General features: G+C 40.1%; 1 protein-coding gene across 2 annotated transcripts in view; it reads left to right on the plus strand.

The window, feature by feature from the left end:
* Positions 1–18,211, plus strand: part of MAPK10 (mitogen-activated protein kinase 10) — a 154,774-nt gene that overhangs the window by 51,860 nt on the left and 84,703 nt on the right. For both annotated transcript variants that reach the window (XM_054723317.1, XM_054723324.1), the window contains exons 3-4: positions 11,762–11,891; positions 16,827–16,885. In XM_054723317.1, coding sequence (XP_054579292.1) covers positions 11,762–11,891; positions 16,827–16,885 — 189 coding nt within the window. The remainder of the gene's footprint in view (positions 1–11,761; positions 11,892–16,826; positions 16,886–18,211) is intronic.

Genomic DNA, 18,211 nt, shown 5'->3' on the forward strand with positions numbered 1-18,211 from the left:
ATAAACCCAGGGAAAATGGTGCCCAAGACTCATTGGCTTCTGCCCTCATGGGACTTACAATCAAGCAGTGGTACAAGTTTTGTTTTTGTTTTTTAAGTGAAGCTAACTTAATTTTCATAACAACTTTATGAAATTTTATAAGTTATTTTCATTAATACTCTTATAATCAAGACTTTTCTGATAAGGACTCAAATTAAGCAGGATTCTCAGACACAAAATAATATGGCCGTGATAGTCCAATTTAGATATAATGAGACTGAGGATGGTGAAGTATGGATTGGAAAGAAGCACCATTAATGCAAAGAGACCATGTAAGGGGCAGTCTGTAGTACATGTGACAACATGGTAATGGAAATGGAGTTAAACTTGGTTTGTATTTGAGTTATGGCACCAAAAAAAAAAAAATAGAGTTAGAATTTAGTGGATTGGGAAATATACATTAAAGGTAAATAGAAGCCATCTTCATGGTTGGATAAGGGAAGGAGATGCGAAAAGAATAAAATCGAGTTCCCTTCTAAACTTGAACAAATGGGTATTTAAGGGAAAGATTAGAGGAGGGCAATTTAACATTAAGAGAGAAATCAAAGATTTGTTGCTTAGGGCCTATTAATTTTCAGGTATTTCCGAGTCTTCAAGTTAGAGGTGTTCAACAGACAGTTATATCTGTGAGTCAAGAGCTTTGAGAAAGATATTTTAGCTAGAGATAATGTTTTGGCATCTGTCTAACACAGCATTATTTTAAAATAGCTGCTCAGTTTAAACTTTTGTCTCCTTTAGCTTTTATAATGCCCTCTCCCTAACATTTTAAGCTCTGGAAATAAATGTTTAGCAATTACAAATATAATTTCATTTAATGTAGGAGATACAGAGCCAAATCCTTCAGGATTTGGGCCATTAAGGAGCACAGCAACTATAAGGAGCACAACAACTTGGAGGTTAGAAAAAACAAAAGCAATAAAAGGCAATATATAAGTATACCATAATGATGGTACAAATACAACTGTTGCAGAGAGAGTTCAATTTCATAAATATTAGCATAGGGCAGTGGTCGGCAAACCTGCGGCTCGCGCTCTGTTGACTAATGAGTTGACCACTGGGATAGCGGCTTAATCACAAGGAACAACAGCCTGTAATTATTGGAATTGAGGGGAAGTGAATGAAGATAAATAGTACACAAAGAGGGCCAGAGTAGTCACGAAGGACATAAGTCCGGGGGGCATAAATAATAGCTAATACACATTTTTAGATGTGCCTGTTGGGAGATGTTTGGGGCCATTCAGACTGGGAGGGCATTCATAAAGCCAGAGCCTTGCGCTGGTGCAGCCTTGGAGCAAGAGAGAGTAGGCCCATGGGCCGGGCAATGACGTTTATTCCTGTCATAATTGTATGTCCTATGAGCAGGAACCATTTGTGATTCTTGTGGGTCACTTAATGCGTCTCATCAGTTTTGCAGGTGTCAAGACATAGTAGCAACCTGCGAGCCAAAGGAGCATCTTACTGTCTTTAGTTTGCTCATTTTAGACAGCACATTCTTTCTACAAGGCCAACTTGAGTCACTGATTCAGAGTAGTTACTTGAACAAATAAAGGTGATGTGCTCAATAAACTTACCCGGACCTGGGATCCAGCTTCACCCGGACCCGGGACCCAGCCCATATGAGTTATCTTTAATTTGGGGATGTAAAAATAGTGCTATTGGAATTTGATTAACTTATTCTTAAAAATACAAATAAAATTTATTTATATTCATTGCCTAAATATTAAAAATATAACATGAGAAGATTATTCTTGATATGTCCTTATGTATTTTAATCAACTGAAACTTTCTGTCTAGCCTTATCTGTCTGTAATAGTGTTTTACTGGTATTTTCAGAAGAACTCATTTTTTAAATGTGATTTAATTATTTTTAACCTTTGATAATTTCTGGAAATCTTCAAAATTGCATAATATGGTTACTAAATTTTAAGTAACTAGTGACACCTTCAATATAGATCCTGATATTTTTTATTTAAAAAATAGTCTCCAAATGGGCTAAGATGCATAATAAGAACAAATATATTCTCAATTCAAGTTTATTTTTGTATTATTACATATAAGTGGTTCAGCCCAGGTTTTTTCACAGAAACTGCCCTTCTTCATTTAGAATTCCTTTATCAATTAATAATATTTTAAGACAGAACTTGTCAGAGATGTTGCCTATATTTATGATCTTGTTAATGGTTTGCCAAATTTAGATGTTGGAAAAATATAAGCCTTTATAATATTCTGATGAAGGGCAACATAAAAATATTCTGAAATTAGGAATTCTATCAAATCCTATAGAGAATATAAATGTATTATAAAATTAGGAACTCTACCTAAAAATTATTCTCACAAGGTGTATTAAGGCATATTAATGGAATTAAAAAATTAAATCTTGTCCTTTGAGAACTCAATATTTGATATGTTCAGTTCCTTTCTTGCCTTATTTTTTTTCAGCACATTTTAGTGTGCTTTTATTGCAAGTTTTGCTTATGATAATAGCTATTCCCTAGAAGTTTCAAGAGCTAAAATATTGTGGTACTCCATTTACTGAATACTATGATTAAAGATTTCTAAGTGATTTTGCAGGAAAAAAAATGCATCTAAAAATTAGGATGTGTTTACAAAAAGTTGTTCTTCAATCACAATTATGAAGGATGCCAAGAAAATGGGGATTACCTTGCTAAAGCATCTTTATTTTTAAATTTTTTTACATTTTAATTTTTAAATTAAAGTTTACCTTCATTATTATTTTGTATTCATTTCAGGTGTATAATATAGTGATTAGATAAACATATACTTTACACAGTATTCCCCCTGATATTTCTAGTACCCCCTGATATTTCCAGAATCTCTTTGATATTTCCATTGAATCTGCAGATTGCATTGGGTAGTATGGACATTTTAATAATGTTAACTCTTCCTATCTGTGAGTACGTATATGCTTCCATTTCACTTATTTGTATCTTCTTCAATATTTTTTTCACCAATGTCTTACAGTTTCCAGAGGATAGGTCTTTCACCTGCTTGGTTAAATTTATTCCTAGGTATTTTATTTTTTGATGCAATTGTAAATAGGATTGTTTTCTTAATTTCTCTTTATGATAGTTTGTTACTGGGTACAAAAATGCACCTGATTTCTGGATATTAATTTTGTCTCCTGCTCTAATTTCTGTGGTGATGATTTGTTTAGCATGGTTCCCATCCTTCATCACATCTTTGTGTGATCTCCCCATCACTAGTTCACTGGAGAACTATAAAGTACTAGCAGTTCAATTTCTAGTGTTTGGAAGAGCTCTGTTTTGAGCACTTGGCTTTTGAACCCCACACATTGCCTAGTTTCAACTGTGTTGTTCATCAAGTGCAAAATGGTTTTAATAAGAATCTATGTAACTGGGCTTGATCATTTAGGTTAGTTTGTTACACAGGTGAAATGACTTTTCTTGATGTTGAGCTCTGAGTTTTGCTACCTTTTACTTAGAGAAGATTCAGGTGAACTCCGTGGTTTATTGCTGTATTTGACCATGAATTACTGCTTGTCAAATGTAGTATTCCACAAAAAATACACTTGGAGATGGTGATCACTTGTGAGAGGTTTATTAGGAAGTGTACTTGGGGTTAACTCCCATGAAATGGAAGGGAAAGAAAGCAGACAGAAGTTTAGCTGCAATGCAATCTCAATAGAAGCCCTATCTGACCCTTCCAGGAGTTCCGAAAATGGAAGGAGCCTGAGTTGTGGTGTGGCCAGGCTTTTATAATTTCATGTTCAATACTCACTGAATGAGGGCTGCCTATGAAGAGAGCAGAAGCTGTACCTGAAGGAGGGTAAGAGCTCAGGGATGTATGCAACAGCACTTCTAGCTGCTGGGACAATAAGTCGTTTATTCCTGAAGGGGAATCTTAGCATGCATCACAGCACCTACACTTCCCTTTGATGCAATTAATGCAGTTCTATAATTGGCTTTTTTTTCTCCAATATGCTGAGAACATATTTGCAGAAAATCAGAAGCCCAAAGTGCTTGGGGCTCACAAAAGTTATAATGTATCCCTGAAACATGGATATGCCTACTTCTAGACTTTCTGTTATATAATTAATGTTTTTATTACTTAAGTCACTATTAGTCAGAGTTCTATTACTTGTGATCAAAAACATCCCTAACAAAATATAACAAAAATGATACAGCCAATCTATTCAAAGATAAAAATAACCAATAAAAAAAATTTCCCAACAAAAAACCCAACAAACAAACAAACAAACCCGAAACTATTGAGTTCTGATGGGGTGAATAGGGAGGGTATCTACTGAGAAGGACACTTGGGCTGAAACCTGAATCACAGGATAGGGCCAGGCAGGAGAAACATCCCCAAAAGCCTGAGTTCACCAGCATGGCTGTCAATGGTGGAATCAGTATCTCAGTGGTAATGTTTGGGCATGAAAATGAGATATTTGAGGGCACTGGGTGCACATTTTTAAATAGTTTTCAACTAATGTCCAGGCCTCTGGAAAAGGTCAAAGTGAGAATGTGGGAATATGGAAAAAGAGCAATAGAGGTGCAGGGGTACATCTCAGGACAGAATTTGGCTTGTTGGGCTATAGCTTATGATGTTTCAGATACTCCAATGACACTTTTTAAAAAATTCTTTATTGTTAAAGTATTACATATAGTATTATATATGTCTCCTTTTCCCCCCATTGCCCTCTCCCCACCCACCCCACCACCCAGCACATGCCCTCATCCCCCTAGTGTCTGCGTCCATTGGTTATGCTTATATGCATGCATACAAGTCCCTTGGTTGATCTCTTACCACCGCTCCTCCCCTTCCTTCCCTCTGAAGGTTACTTCATTTCATGTTGTGCCAAAGCTCCCTTAGGCTCTCCTCCTGCTTTCTAATTTTTTTTTCCAGTTGCTGTTCAGATTGGGTGTGTTTTTCTGCCCTATCTTCTAACTCACTAATTTGGTCCTCTGCTTCTTCTAGTCTACCGTTGAAACCTTCCATTGTGGTGTGTTTTTTTTTTGTTGTTTTTTTTTTATTGTAGCTATATAATTTTTTATTTATTCTTGATTCTTACATAAGTTGTTGATTTTCTCATCCATCCAATTTATGAACTGTATGACCTGTACTCTGAATTCTTTTTCTGACATATCACATGCCTCTGTTTCATTTAGTTCCTTTTCTGGCAATTCCTCCTTTTCTTTCCTTGGGAGGTTGTTTCTTTGTCTCCCTATTATTCTGTTTCTTTCTGGTCCTGGGCACCCTGTTTGGGGTTTGAGAGGTTGAAGACCCTGTCAGGGCAATTGTCCAGAAATCTTTAGCCCAGAGGCTGGGTCTGCCTTGAGTCTCATGCCTTTATTAACTCTGCTCTGAGTTGTATCCCCTTCTCCCATGGATCTGGTCCCTAAGTTGTCTGCTTCAGATGCTCAGGGTGGTGGGAGCACATTTACAGTTCCTCTGGTGTGTGTCTCTTTGTGAGCCCTCTGGCATGCACTTTGCTGTGCAACCCCAGCACCTGTGGCAAGGTGGCACCCCAGGTCCCTCTGGCAGCACACTTGCAGCGGGGTCCTGTGGCCCTGCTGGGCTTGCTCAGGGTCACCCTGGCAGTGATCTCCTGTGGCCCAGAGTGAGGTGTGTGCTGGGTTGCTCTGGGTAGCCTCAGCACCAAGACCCTGGGCTCAGGGTGGAGTAGGTGCGGGTTGCCCTGGGTCACTCAGTTCATGCTTTCCTGCTGTTCAGAGTGAGGTGCATGCTGGGTTGCTTGGATGGCCTCAGCAAGACTGTCCCAAGGTCTGGGGTGGAGCAGGTGCAGGTGGATCTGGGTCGCATAATCAGAGCTCTCTTGTGACCCTTAGTGAGGTGTGCACTGAGTTCCTCCAGGTCACCCCTCCTGGCCAGGGTGAAGCAGGTGTGGGTTGCTCTGGGACACCCCAGCAGGGTGCCAGGTGTGGAGCAGGCACAAGTTGCTCTGGGTAACACAGGTTGCTCTGGGTTACACAGTCCCTGCTCTCCTGTGGCCCAGAGTGGAGCATGCTCTAGGTCAGTGGTCGGCAAACTCATTAGTCAACAGAGCCAATTATCAACAGTGCAACGACTGAAATTTCTTTTGAGAGCCGAAAACCGACTTCTGTGCATGGGCCACGAAGTTTCAATCACACTGTACATGCGCGCCCGCACGTGGTATTTTGTGGAAGAGCCACACTCAAGGGGCCAAAGAGCCACATGTGGCTCACGAGCCGCAGTTTGCCGACCACTGCTCTAGGTTGCTCTGGGGACCTAGCAGTAGGTCCTGGGGCTTGGGGTGGAGTGGGCACCAGGTGGCTCCAGGTCAGGCTAGCTGCACGGTTTTGGAGTCCAGTGCGGGGATGGGGTGCAGGGTTCCTTCTGGCTTGCACTCACTGCAGGGTCTTGGAGCCAGATCCTAGGATGCTGGGTCACAGCATGCTGATGAGGAGGCCTGGTGCGGGAGCTCAGTCTGTCGGCACGTGTATCCTGCAGATGTCTGGAAGCCTGCTGGGAGGTACTGCGCTACTCACTGCCGGGGCATTTTGGTAGTTCCACATGGGTTATGGCTGGCAAGTGGTGTCCTCTAGGCATCCTCTGCCCTTCCTTATTGAAAATTGTCTCCTCAGCTGTGTCTAATTGGTTAATTCAGGGTGGATGTTCTCCAATTTAGTTGCTTTTCTGGCCTGGCCCTAGGAGGAATTGCATGACACTGCAGCCACTTCAGCCACCATTTTCTATTCTGAGACTTTATTTAAGAGATAAAGTTCTCATGATGACCAGGGATTTTGTTTTCTTTTGTTTTGTTTGTTTGTGTTTTTTGTTTTGCTTTTTTTTGTGGGTTTTTTTTCTTAATTAAATGTTAATATGATCAAGAAGATTTTTAAATGTGAAAGGTAAGGGGAACAAAAAATGATCAAATATATTATTATAATGTAGGAAGAAAGATATTTGTACAAGAGGTGCCTGCATTTGCCAGAAAAAAACACACCTGATAAGTATATTGAAAATAAGGTTTATCTGCAGGGGTGTGTGTGTGTGTTTGTGTGTGTGTGTGTGTATTTATTTATATAAATATGTTTAAGGAGATAAACAGCTTTATAGCATCATAGAACTGTATTAAATGGTAGAAGTATGCCAACAGAAGGCTGTATCTTACTTCTATGCATAAACCAGGTAGAAGTGAAGCTGACTTAGTACTGTAGGTAAAAAAATTGCTGGAATATTTTTAGCAAAATTGCTGTGACTTTTTATTACCTGCATGAAGATAAAAGAATGAGAAACCACTAAAAGAAAAAAATAAGAGTCTATGGACTAAGACTTAAAAAAAAGATGACTCAGGAGTAACAAAAACCTTTCAGACATTAATTTCTTACTGTACAGCACCAATGATGCCAATGTGCAGATGTATTTGCTAAATTGCTGCCAGTAATCACTCAGGAATTACAGAAAATGGGAAAGACTGTAGGGTCAGCCTGGGTTCATGGCAGGAGACAGAAACATTTTAAGTAGGCAGAGATTTGATACGGTAAGTTGGGTGCTTGCAAAATCATTGGAAGGCCTAGAGAGGTGAGCACTGGTCTGGGTTTCCCAAATGACTCCCAGACATGCCAGAGCAGACTCTTCAAGAAAGCTTCTACCTCCGAGACCATGGAGTTTCCAGAATGCCTGATTGTAACAGAGGTTTGGGAATTACAGAGCTGGAACTGTGCACTCATCACTCTGCTGTCACTACTCCATCGTGCGAGTGACTGCACCCTGGAACCTGGAGTCCACCGCAGTCTGTGCTTCAACTCCTCCGCCAAGACTCTGGAGGGTGCTGTCAATCATTGCTTCAGAAGAAGATCTCACATCTCCATCAGACCTTGCTTGCCAACCAAGCAGTGTTAGAAGATGACCACCCTCACTTCTGCCTACAAATCTTTCATAGTTTCATCAGTGTCACAGGACCTTATTGGAATCCAGAGCTCTAGCTGTAAAAGCATCTGGGAATTATATATTTAACGTTAAGTCTCCTTGATGAAGGCAGACATAATACAAGGTGATCAAAGGGAAGTTCAATGAGCCAAACCACAGCATTCCACACAACTCTAGACAGGCAGTATTCTTATTCTTTCAGAGGGAGGAAAGAGATGATAAGAGATACCTACTGACATTGGTTCTCGAATTGGTTAAAAAAGATATTCTGTGAGCCATTAATCACTGGGAATAGGGAGTTCCTTAAAAAACAAGTCATACTGGATAGCTTATTAAAGTGATAAGTAATAGAACTGTATGGCTATAATGTATCTAGATTTTAATAAAGCTTTTACCTCAAACTTTTATATCGTGGGGCAAACTTGTGAAATGTGGTCAAGATAGTGGTATAGTTAAATGGATTTGTAATTAACAGACAGATTAAGAAATGCTGATTAGTAGATAAACATCCAGTTATAACACACACTGTAGAAATTTATGTTGATCTTGCCCTGCATTACACAATGACTCCAGCAAGGACATTGACTTTTAAAACTAGCCGTAGTCGTAGTCAGTATTTCTTGAGTGCTCACTCTAGGTGAGGCACTATAGATACATGAAGTTGTTATTATCTCCATTATAAATATGGGGAAACTGATGCCAGAAAGTGCAAGTGGGTTGCCCATAGCTTTGTGTCAGGTAAGCAGCAGTACTGAGATTCATACCCAAAATTGCTTTAAGGAAGAGGTTACAGAGGGAGAGAGAATGCTACTACATTTCTAGGAGAAACTGGCGAGTGTCGTAACTACTCAGAAAGCTGGGGAATTGCCATTCTCAGTTATCCCACAAGAAGTCCAAGGCTGGCCCATTATCTTGCAGGATCTGGTCAGTATCTCACGGACTCAAACTCACATTGACAAGCTTCACTTAAAACTCACATAATAAAACCAGATGCCAATTTATTAAACTACTAGAGGCCCAATGCACGAAATTTGTGCAAGAGTAGGCCTTCCTTCCCTGGCTGCCAGCACTGGCTTCTCTCTGGTACCTGGGACCCTGGCTTCCGTTGGACCGCCGGCAGGGACTAGGTTTCCCTCGCAGCCCTGGCTTTGTCCAGAAGGATGTCCAGAAGGACGTTTGGTCTAATTAGCATATTATGCTCTCATTATTATAGATGAGAAATGTGACAGTCAAAGTGACCAAATTTGGACACTATTCTTGACTACATCATCTGAAAGAGAGCCTGATAAGCAAACGTTGATTGCAGAGGATGGAATCAGCCCGAGGAGACACTGATCAGAATGCTAACAGGCTGTAGTCTCTGACATCACAGCAGGAATGCAAACATCTACCTGGGAGGCAATCTCTTATTTGGCCAGGCAGTGTCAGAATTTGCCTTTCTAACGCCTTTTTATACACTTTTATGACTGATTGCTATTCGTTCTTTAGATATTTTAATGATTTCAACTAAGTTGTTTTGGATTAAAAGTTAGGTGTTTTTGTTTTTCTCTTTAAGATGATTATTCTGATCAGTTTACTGCTGGTAAAATTACTTAACCTTAGAAATTATAATTTCTGTATTTCCAAATCCACTGCTGTCCTTGTGCACTGCATATAGACTGCAGGTCCATCTGATTCCTTTATCTGTGCTTCCATTGGTAAGTTAACAAGAACAAATAAGAACAGAAGTACCAGTGCTGACATACAGAGTTAAATAGCAGCACAGGTTTTTTTTTTTTTTTTTTTTTTTAAAAAAGACAACATTTTCATTTCAATACGCTCACTGTGAGTCAATAGTGTGCAATGTGTGGTTATCAAAGAATCCAGGAAAGACTTCCCTGTATTAACTGTGTCAACATAATGAATGAGCGACTGAATGTCTGAGAGAGTTGATAGCCTTACCCTTCATTGACACTCCATGCCTGGAGTAACAATGTTTATTTAGTGCAGGGCTCACATTTTCAGATGATATTCACAGACTGGAATATGTTCCGAGGAAACTGATCAGTTGGTGATGGGCTTTGAAATCACATTCTGACAAATGGAGTTAGGACACTGGTGATATTTAGCTTAAGGAAGAAAAGATTTAGGAGAGAAGCTAAGTGTTATTGAGTGCTTATAGGCCAGGCATTGTGCTCAGTCTTTTAACAGACTTCAGGCATTGTGGGTCTATCATAAGGAAAAGGAAATACTTCACTTTGAGTTGCTGTGGAAGGCAGGGCAGACAGTAATCAATACATCCCATGGAAAGACAACTCTGCTTAGTAGAATAATGGCATTTCTAACTCTCAGAGCTGTTCAACAGCAGAAGGAGCTGCCTTAATGTTAAAGGGGCTCAAGTTTTTGGAGATGCTCAAGGAAAGACTGGTCAGTCTTTTGATGGAGATATTTTGGAGAGGAATAAGTGCTAAGTGGAGGCATGGATCAGAGGAACTCTGAGACTTTGTCCCGCCTTATCCTGTGAGTGTATCGTTATCTTACAACACAGTTATCCTTTTTGTTTGTCTGTCAGCTTAGTGGCATTAACCTTAAATTGTAAATGTCACTTCCAATTCAATAGATTAATTGTTGTGGGGACACTAGTTGCTGTGTCATTCCTGGAAACTAAGACAACCCTTCCTGGCAACTCAGACAATTCAGCACAACTTAGAGTTGCAGGGATGGGAAAAACATTTGTGAGTAGGCCATTAGGTATGATAGCAAGAAGAGGCCAACTTCCTCATTTGTCCCAGACCCATGTATTCCGAGAATGGGATAAACAGGACCATATATTGATTGCTTTTTCAAAGCATGGTAAATGATCATTCTCAAATAGTTTGAAAGCTTCAAATGTAAGTGGCATTCATTTCCATGTTTGTATTTAAGTAATAAATATTATTGATGCATCTGAAATCCCCTCTGACTGCATTCCCTATTTTGAGCTTTGTTATAGTTAATGAGGGAACTTTGAGTTTCAACCAACATGTGCTTTCATGGCAATCAACATCATACCTTAACAACTGGTACCTTTGAATGGGGAAAACATGAATGTCCACATAAAATAACCAAAGAATGATGAACCTAGAGAACACCTAACTATCACATCAGACTAGAGGAGAATTGCAAGCCTAGAGAGGTGAAATGACTCGCACACAGTCACGTGGCTAGGGGGGAAGCTGAGCACTTTTCTTTCTTCTCTTGTCCTCACTCACTGATGCAATTATATGTTGTATTCCTGCCACGATTCCTTTTCTTCCTTTCTTTTTTATTTATATTTTTGCAAGTAGAATTTTTTTATATTGGTCACTCATCTTTTTAAAAAAAAAATCTTTATTGTTGAAAGTATTACATATGTCCCCCTTTTTACTCCATTGATTCCTTCAAGCCCTCTCCCCTCGCCTGCCCGCCCCAGGCCTACATCACCCTATTGTTTATGAACATGGGATATATATATATATATATATATATATATATATATATATATATATAATATATATATATACACACACATATATTATATATATATATATATATATATATATATATATATATATATATACACACACACACACACACAAATTCTTTGGTTGGTCTCTTCCCACCCACCCTCACCTTCCCTCTGAGATTCAACAGTCTGTTCCATGCTTCTATATCTTTATTCACAGCCTTGTTGACCTGTGATGTGAGGAGAGAGTATCTGAGTAGGATTCTAAATATATATATATATTACCCATATCCTTAGTTCTGTAGGCAGGAATTCTAAGGACTCTTTTGTTTTTAATCTTGGATTGTTCTTGGATCTCTGCAGTGCTGCATATGATGCTGTCCTTGACAGAAATGTGGCCATTAAGAAGCTCAGCAGACCCTTTCAGAACCAAACGCATGCCAAGAGAGCTTACCGGGAACTGGTCCTCATGAAGTGTGTGAACCATAAAAACGTGAGTTGTTTTTTACCTATAGTCTGCCAGTGGCCCCCACCTGTTCAGTACACACGCTGTGCTTTGGCAACTTGTTTTTGTAGGGCTGCGCAGCCGTGCAGGGGGATATTTGTGAAGCACTTCAGAACAGGATCATCAAGAACATTTCTCCTTGGAACTCAGTAGGGTTCAACCATTATGGAACTTTCTTCACTTCCAAGTATAAGCTTCTTCAACCACAGGCAAAGGCCACTAGAATTTTTTCTATGTTTTCATTCTTCTTAGTAAGGATAAATGGGAGGTAATTCATTATTGCAATAATGACTATTATTAAGAAATAAAATATAATAAATATAGTACATATAAATATATAATAAAGTTATCCTATATAATAAAAGCCTAATATGCTAAGTGTCTGGCCATCCAGTTGTCCGTTCACCCAATCAAAGCATAATATGCTAATGATATGCTAAGGCCTCTCAACGGCTCACTATGACGTATATTGACCACCAGGGGGCAGACAGTTGACTGGTGGACCAGTTGCTATGATGTGCACTGACCACCAGGGGGCAGACAGTTGACTGGTGGACTAGTCACTATGACGTGCACTGACCACCAGGGGGCAGACAGTTGACTGGTGGACCAGTTGCTATGATGTGCACTGACCACCAGGGGGCAGATGCTCCAACTGGTAGGTTAGCTTGCTACTGAGGTCCGGCCTATCAGGACTGGGCAATACAGGGACGGACATGCCCTGGAGCCCTCCCATGGTCCCTCCTGTGGTTCCTCCCTGGCCACCGGCCCCAATCAACCCTGAACGGTACTGGGCAAGACATCCCTGATTAGCTCCGATTGCCAGGCAGGCGGAGGGACCCCACCTGTGCACAAATTTGTGCACCAGGCCTCTAGTTATATTATAAATTATTATAATACAACTGTATAAACAGTAACTATTATAACTCCCTACAAAGTTTTTCTTAAGTAAGAAAATCACACAGAATATATGAAACTAGAGGCCCAATGCATGAAATTCGTGCATGGGTAGGATCCCTAGGCCTGGCTAGCAATCAGGGCCGATTTATGGGATGACTTGGCGGGGAACTCAGGGGGTTCCCTGTTGGCACACACCATGGCCAGCCTGGTGCTGCCCGCTTGCCAGCCCTGCCCCCTAATCACTCCGCCAAGGCCACCGGTCACCTCCTTCTGCAGGGCGACCAGTGGGGCGATTGGGGGGCCACCACTGGCACCCGCCTTAGCTGGGCTGGAGCCTGTGGGCTGGGGGCAGCTCCTGTGTTGAGCGTCTGCCCCCTGATGACCAGTGTGCATCATAGCAACCGGTCGTTCCACCGGTTGTTCCACAGTTTGGTCGATTTGCATATTAGGCTTTTATTATATAGGACTAGAGGCCCGGTTCACGAAATTCGTGCCCAGCCTGCACCCTCTCCAATCTGGGACCCCTTGAGGGATGTCCGACTGCCCGTTTAGGCCCGATCACACTGAGATCGAGCCTAAACAGGCAGTCGGACATCCCTCTCACAATCCAGGACTGCTGGCTCCCAACTGCCCTTTCCCAAAGGCCTGGTCCCCTCCAACTGCCCTCCCCTGCTGGCCTGGTCCCCCCCAACTTCCCTTCCCTGCAGGCCTGGGTCCCTCCCAACTGCCTTCCTCTGCTGGCCCGGTCACTCCTAACTGCCCTCCCTGCTGGCCTGATCACCCACAATTGCCCTCCCCTGCAGGCCTGGGTCCCCCCCAACTGCCCTCCCATGCAGGCCTGGGTCTCCCCCAACTGCCCTCCTCTGCTGACCTGGTCACCCCCAACTGCCCTCCTCTGCTGACCTGGTCACCCCTAACTGCCCACAACTGTCCTCCCCTGCAGGTCATCTTGTGGCGGTCATCTTGTGTCCACATGGGGCAGCCATTTTTGACAACATGGGGCGGCCATCTTGTGTCTTGGTGTGATGGTCAATTTGCATATTATTCTTTTATTACATAGGATTATCAATGTAAGCTTATAAATAAGTGAATTTGTCATAATACACATCTATCAACGGCACTAAGATGAAGCAAATATATGAGTGTTTAGTTGAAGGATATTTGAAATACAAATATGTGGATTCAGTCTCAGTGGCATTGTTTCTCTTTTCTTCTATTACACTGTTCCAATGACTTTTTAGTTTAGTCATTTGACAAATATTTGTTGAATGAATAAAATGTGCCAGATATAGATCTAGATATTCTGGGTACTAAGAATAGAGCAGTGAAGATACCAGAGATGGAGTCCTGCCCATGTGGAACTCATGTTCTAATGGCAGAAAGGCAGTCTACCAAACAGATAGGTAAAAGTATGGAATGGCAAATGGTGATTAGTACTATTAAGTAAAACAAAGCAAAGAAGGAAGATAAAAATTCTTGTGAATGTGGGGTGGAGTAGGGTTATGCTTTTAAATAGGCTGAGCAAGAAACACCTCTCTGAGAAAAGGAAATATTATGAAGTATGTACCCATCTTTAATTTTGCTATGCAAGGAATATGGTACTTCTAGGAAGGAACATAGAAATGATGGAAAAAATAATTCCTAAGAAAAGTAATTCTACTAAATCAATTTGTTCTTTCAATATGCTAAATAAAGACAAGAGCAAGAAAACCACAAAACCTATGCAATCTATTTTTATATCAGCAAAGAGCATGAGAAATATTATAGGCAATGGAAGATGGATGGATACTAGTAATGAAGCAACTGTATGGAAAAGTATGACAGTTTGTGTTTTCATATGTTTATATTTTCCTAGTCCTCCTTCCTGCCCTTATATATAATAAATGCATTGCAAAGAAATTTCCACTTACTTGGGAATCATACTCCCCATTGTTGAAGGGGAAGTTCACATTTATGTGAAATATGGAGGTTCACATTTATGATACCTAAAAAGAAGTTCCAAATTGAAGTGATAATTTGTAAATGTCATCCTATCTGCTACCACCTTTTGTGTGTGTACGCATGTATGTAGCCATGCATGCATGTATAAAAGTTTATGGAAATAAATTCTGGAACTTGTTAACAGAGTGTAAATTTCACTTCAGTACTTGTAATATTAAGTAAAAGCAGTCAGAATGCAGAACTGTGTTAATGCTGTGGAAAGTAAAGTGAAACAGTGAAGTAATTTCAAATAAACATTTAATAACAGAGAAGAGCATCCATTTAGAAAACAAATACTTAATTCTAGGAATTGGTAGCCAGTGTGATTGTGAGGCCCTGGCAAGCACTGATTCATAGCTGTGCACTTTAAGATCCTGGAATAGAGGGGCTGAATCAGACTCCTGCCTGGACATTGTTCAACTAAAATGGAAATACCTGTGATGATCTGTTTCTAAAGACAAGATTTTAAGTGCTTATTAGTAGGAATTAGAATTCATAAAGGAGCAAAAAAGAAAGAGGAGAAATCCTCAAAAGGAAATCAAAGAAGTTGAAAGTGATTTTTTTTAAAGGGCATAGGGAAAGGGAAAATAAAAATAGATAGTGGTGTGAAATTTACCTTTCAAAATAATAAATCTTGATATGGATTACTTGTGTGTATTGTGTTGTATTTATATGTGTCTTATACCTAGTTCCTGGTGTTTTTGTTTGAAAATGTCAAAATGAATTACATTCCAATACTGATAAAATACTAGAAAACCAGACCCACTATAAATATGTTCCAATGAGAGATGTACTACATTGACATTTTTCAACACAGACTATAACTAAGTATATAGAATGACAAGGTACTTTACTAACAAGCTTTAATGATACTTTGAAATTATTTTATTTCTTTTTGAATATTCCATGCTGTAAGGTTGCTTTAGTAGAGATGATCTTGGGTTTTTGGTATGTTATAACCATTGACATATATGTGAAAATAATGGATGATATTATAATATTTTTTTCTTAATAATTCCTCAACAAATGAAAACTATTTAAGGCCTAAAAGCATTCCTTAGAATTGATTGCTTTTCTTAGATGATTAAAATAATTTTGTTTTATTTTTATTACTTCATATGTTTCTGTACAAGGTATTGTTTATTAATTCATGTTTTAAAGTTGTATAAATCTTAAACTTGTACTTATAAAATTTTTGTGAAATGGTTGCATCTATACTGTGGGTAGAAGATAGTTATTTATATATTTTTTATTTCCCAGTGGCACATTAGTACAGAATATTTAGCAGAAAGAACATTTTTAGTTATCTGTGTGTGCAATCTATTTGGAAACATGTCAAAGGAGATATTTTTTAAATTTACTTATACTAGAAGGTAAATTCTTTACTATCAAATATATAGCACAAAGCAGGAAACAATAAGTTTAATACTAGTAAACAAACTTTTGACACCTTTTCCCATTTTCTACTAAATTTGTTATTGGTATCATCCCAGATATACCTTTCCCCACACATACTATTGGAACATTAGTTTAAATAATATTTGAGTGTGAAATAGAAGCAAAAGAAACTAAATTAACAATAAAAAAATCTTGAATTAGAGGTTCACCTTGAATTGGAACACCACCCAGCTCACTTAGAGGAAAAACATGGCCTTGCTAAGTCTTGTTGGGTGTTTCACTGCTGCTCCCTTTACTTACATGCTTTTCCTTCTTTGTTTAATGACCTTGTATTCTACCATAGAACCATACTCTAATGTAGTATCACAATTACATATCTTCTCTGACTCTTTCTTTTGCCTAAGAATTTCAGCTTTTTAATTGTATTTTAACCTGAAGACAAACCATATGTCCTTTCTGAGTACATTTTTCCATGTTCTGTGAGACAGCTCTAGAATTTTTTCCAACTTTTCTATTTCTATCATAGTGCTAGAGTGTGACTTTGAGTTGGAAAAAATGCTAGTCTAAATATGCTTTTAAAATAACTCATTCTCTCCCTTTTTTCTTTCACTCTTTCTTCTGTCCTTTCCACTGTCTCTTTTCCAGATTATTAGTTTACTAAATGTCTTCACACCCCAGAAAACGCTGGAGGAGTTCCAAGATGTGTAAGTAACAAAACTCATGAAGGAAGGAAGAGCATAGCACTCTAATAACTCAAGGGAAATTGACAAAAATAAAATAGATGAACTCCCTTGTAGAGATCAAAGGGACATGAAAGCTGGCAGCAAATGAAAGGGATCTCTAGTGACAGGACAGAGTTTCTGCTTCTGGTGTTACTTCTGGTTCACTGTGCTTTGTTGTTCCATGTTCTTGTTTCAGTTGGAGAAGATATATTATTAATTATGTGTTTTTTGTTATTGTTGATTCTGTGAGTTATTTAGAATGAGTTAATTCCCTTTGAGAAATATTACTAAAGAGAGATCTGATAATAATTATCTGTAATATTTGTTTTTATGGTGCCTTTGATTTTGTGTAAAAAGAATCTACCAAGAAGTATAGTGATGACAGAGGAGAGAAAGTGAATCATAGCACCTTATCTTGTGTAATACAGATGCATTGCATTTAGTGGAAGATGCTATTTTGAAAATTTTTCTTATTTATAATCATAACTAGAGGCCCGGTGCACAAAATTTGTGCACTGAGGGGGGGTGTCCCTCAGCCCAGCCTGCAACCTCTCCAATCTGGGACCTCTTGGGGGATGTCTGACTGCCAGTTTAGGCCCAATCCCTGTGGCTGCTGGCTCCTAACCACTCACCTGCCGGCCTGATTAACACCTAACTGCTCCCCTGCTGGCCCGATTGCCCCCAACTGCCCTTCCCTGCTGGCCTGATCATCCCTAACTGCTCTCCCCTGCTGGCTAATCTTGCTCCCAACTGCCCTCCCCTACAGGCCTGATCTCGCCCCCAACTGCCTTCCTCTGCCAGCCAATTTGGTCCTGATTGGTCAGTTTCTATGCCAGTCAGCGTCAAAAGCTCGGCCTCCTAGGCAGCCATTGTCTCCTCACACTTCACCCAGATTTGGTTCTGATTGGTCGGTTTCAATGCCAGTCAGCGTCTCTGGGTCTGATCAGAAAGATGGGGCTGATCAGCAGCCCAGGTGGAGGCCTGGAGAGAAATGGAGGCATAGCTGCTGACCAGTCCTGGAGCTAAAGAGAGAGGCAAGTGCTGATCAACAACTGCCACAGAGGCTATGGATCAGACCCTGATTCTCTCTTTAGGCCTCTCTCTGGGCCTGATTTGCAGCCCCCTTAAACAGTCAGTGCTGGGTCACTGTGCCTGCAGCCATAGCAGTCAATGCTTGGTCGCTACGGCAACTCAGCGCTGACTGCAGGACTGACTTCCAGTTGGTCCAGCCTCCCAGTCGTTGTGGATATGATGGACTCAGGGTTTTTATATATTAGGATACTTGGGAAAGAGTTTCAGGAAATTCAG

Source organism: Eptesicus fuscus, chromosome 2, assembly GCF_027574615.1.
Source record: "Eptesicus fuscus isolate TK198812 chromosome 2, DD_ASM_mEF_20220401, whole genome shotgun sequence".
Classification (NCBI taxonomy): domain Eukaryota; kingdom Metazoa; phylum Chordata; class Mammalia; order Chiroptera; family Vespertilionidae; genus Eptesicus; species Eptesicus fuscus.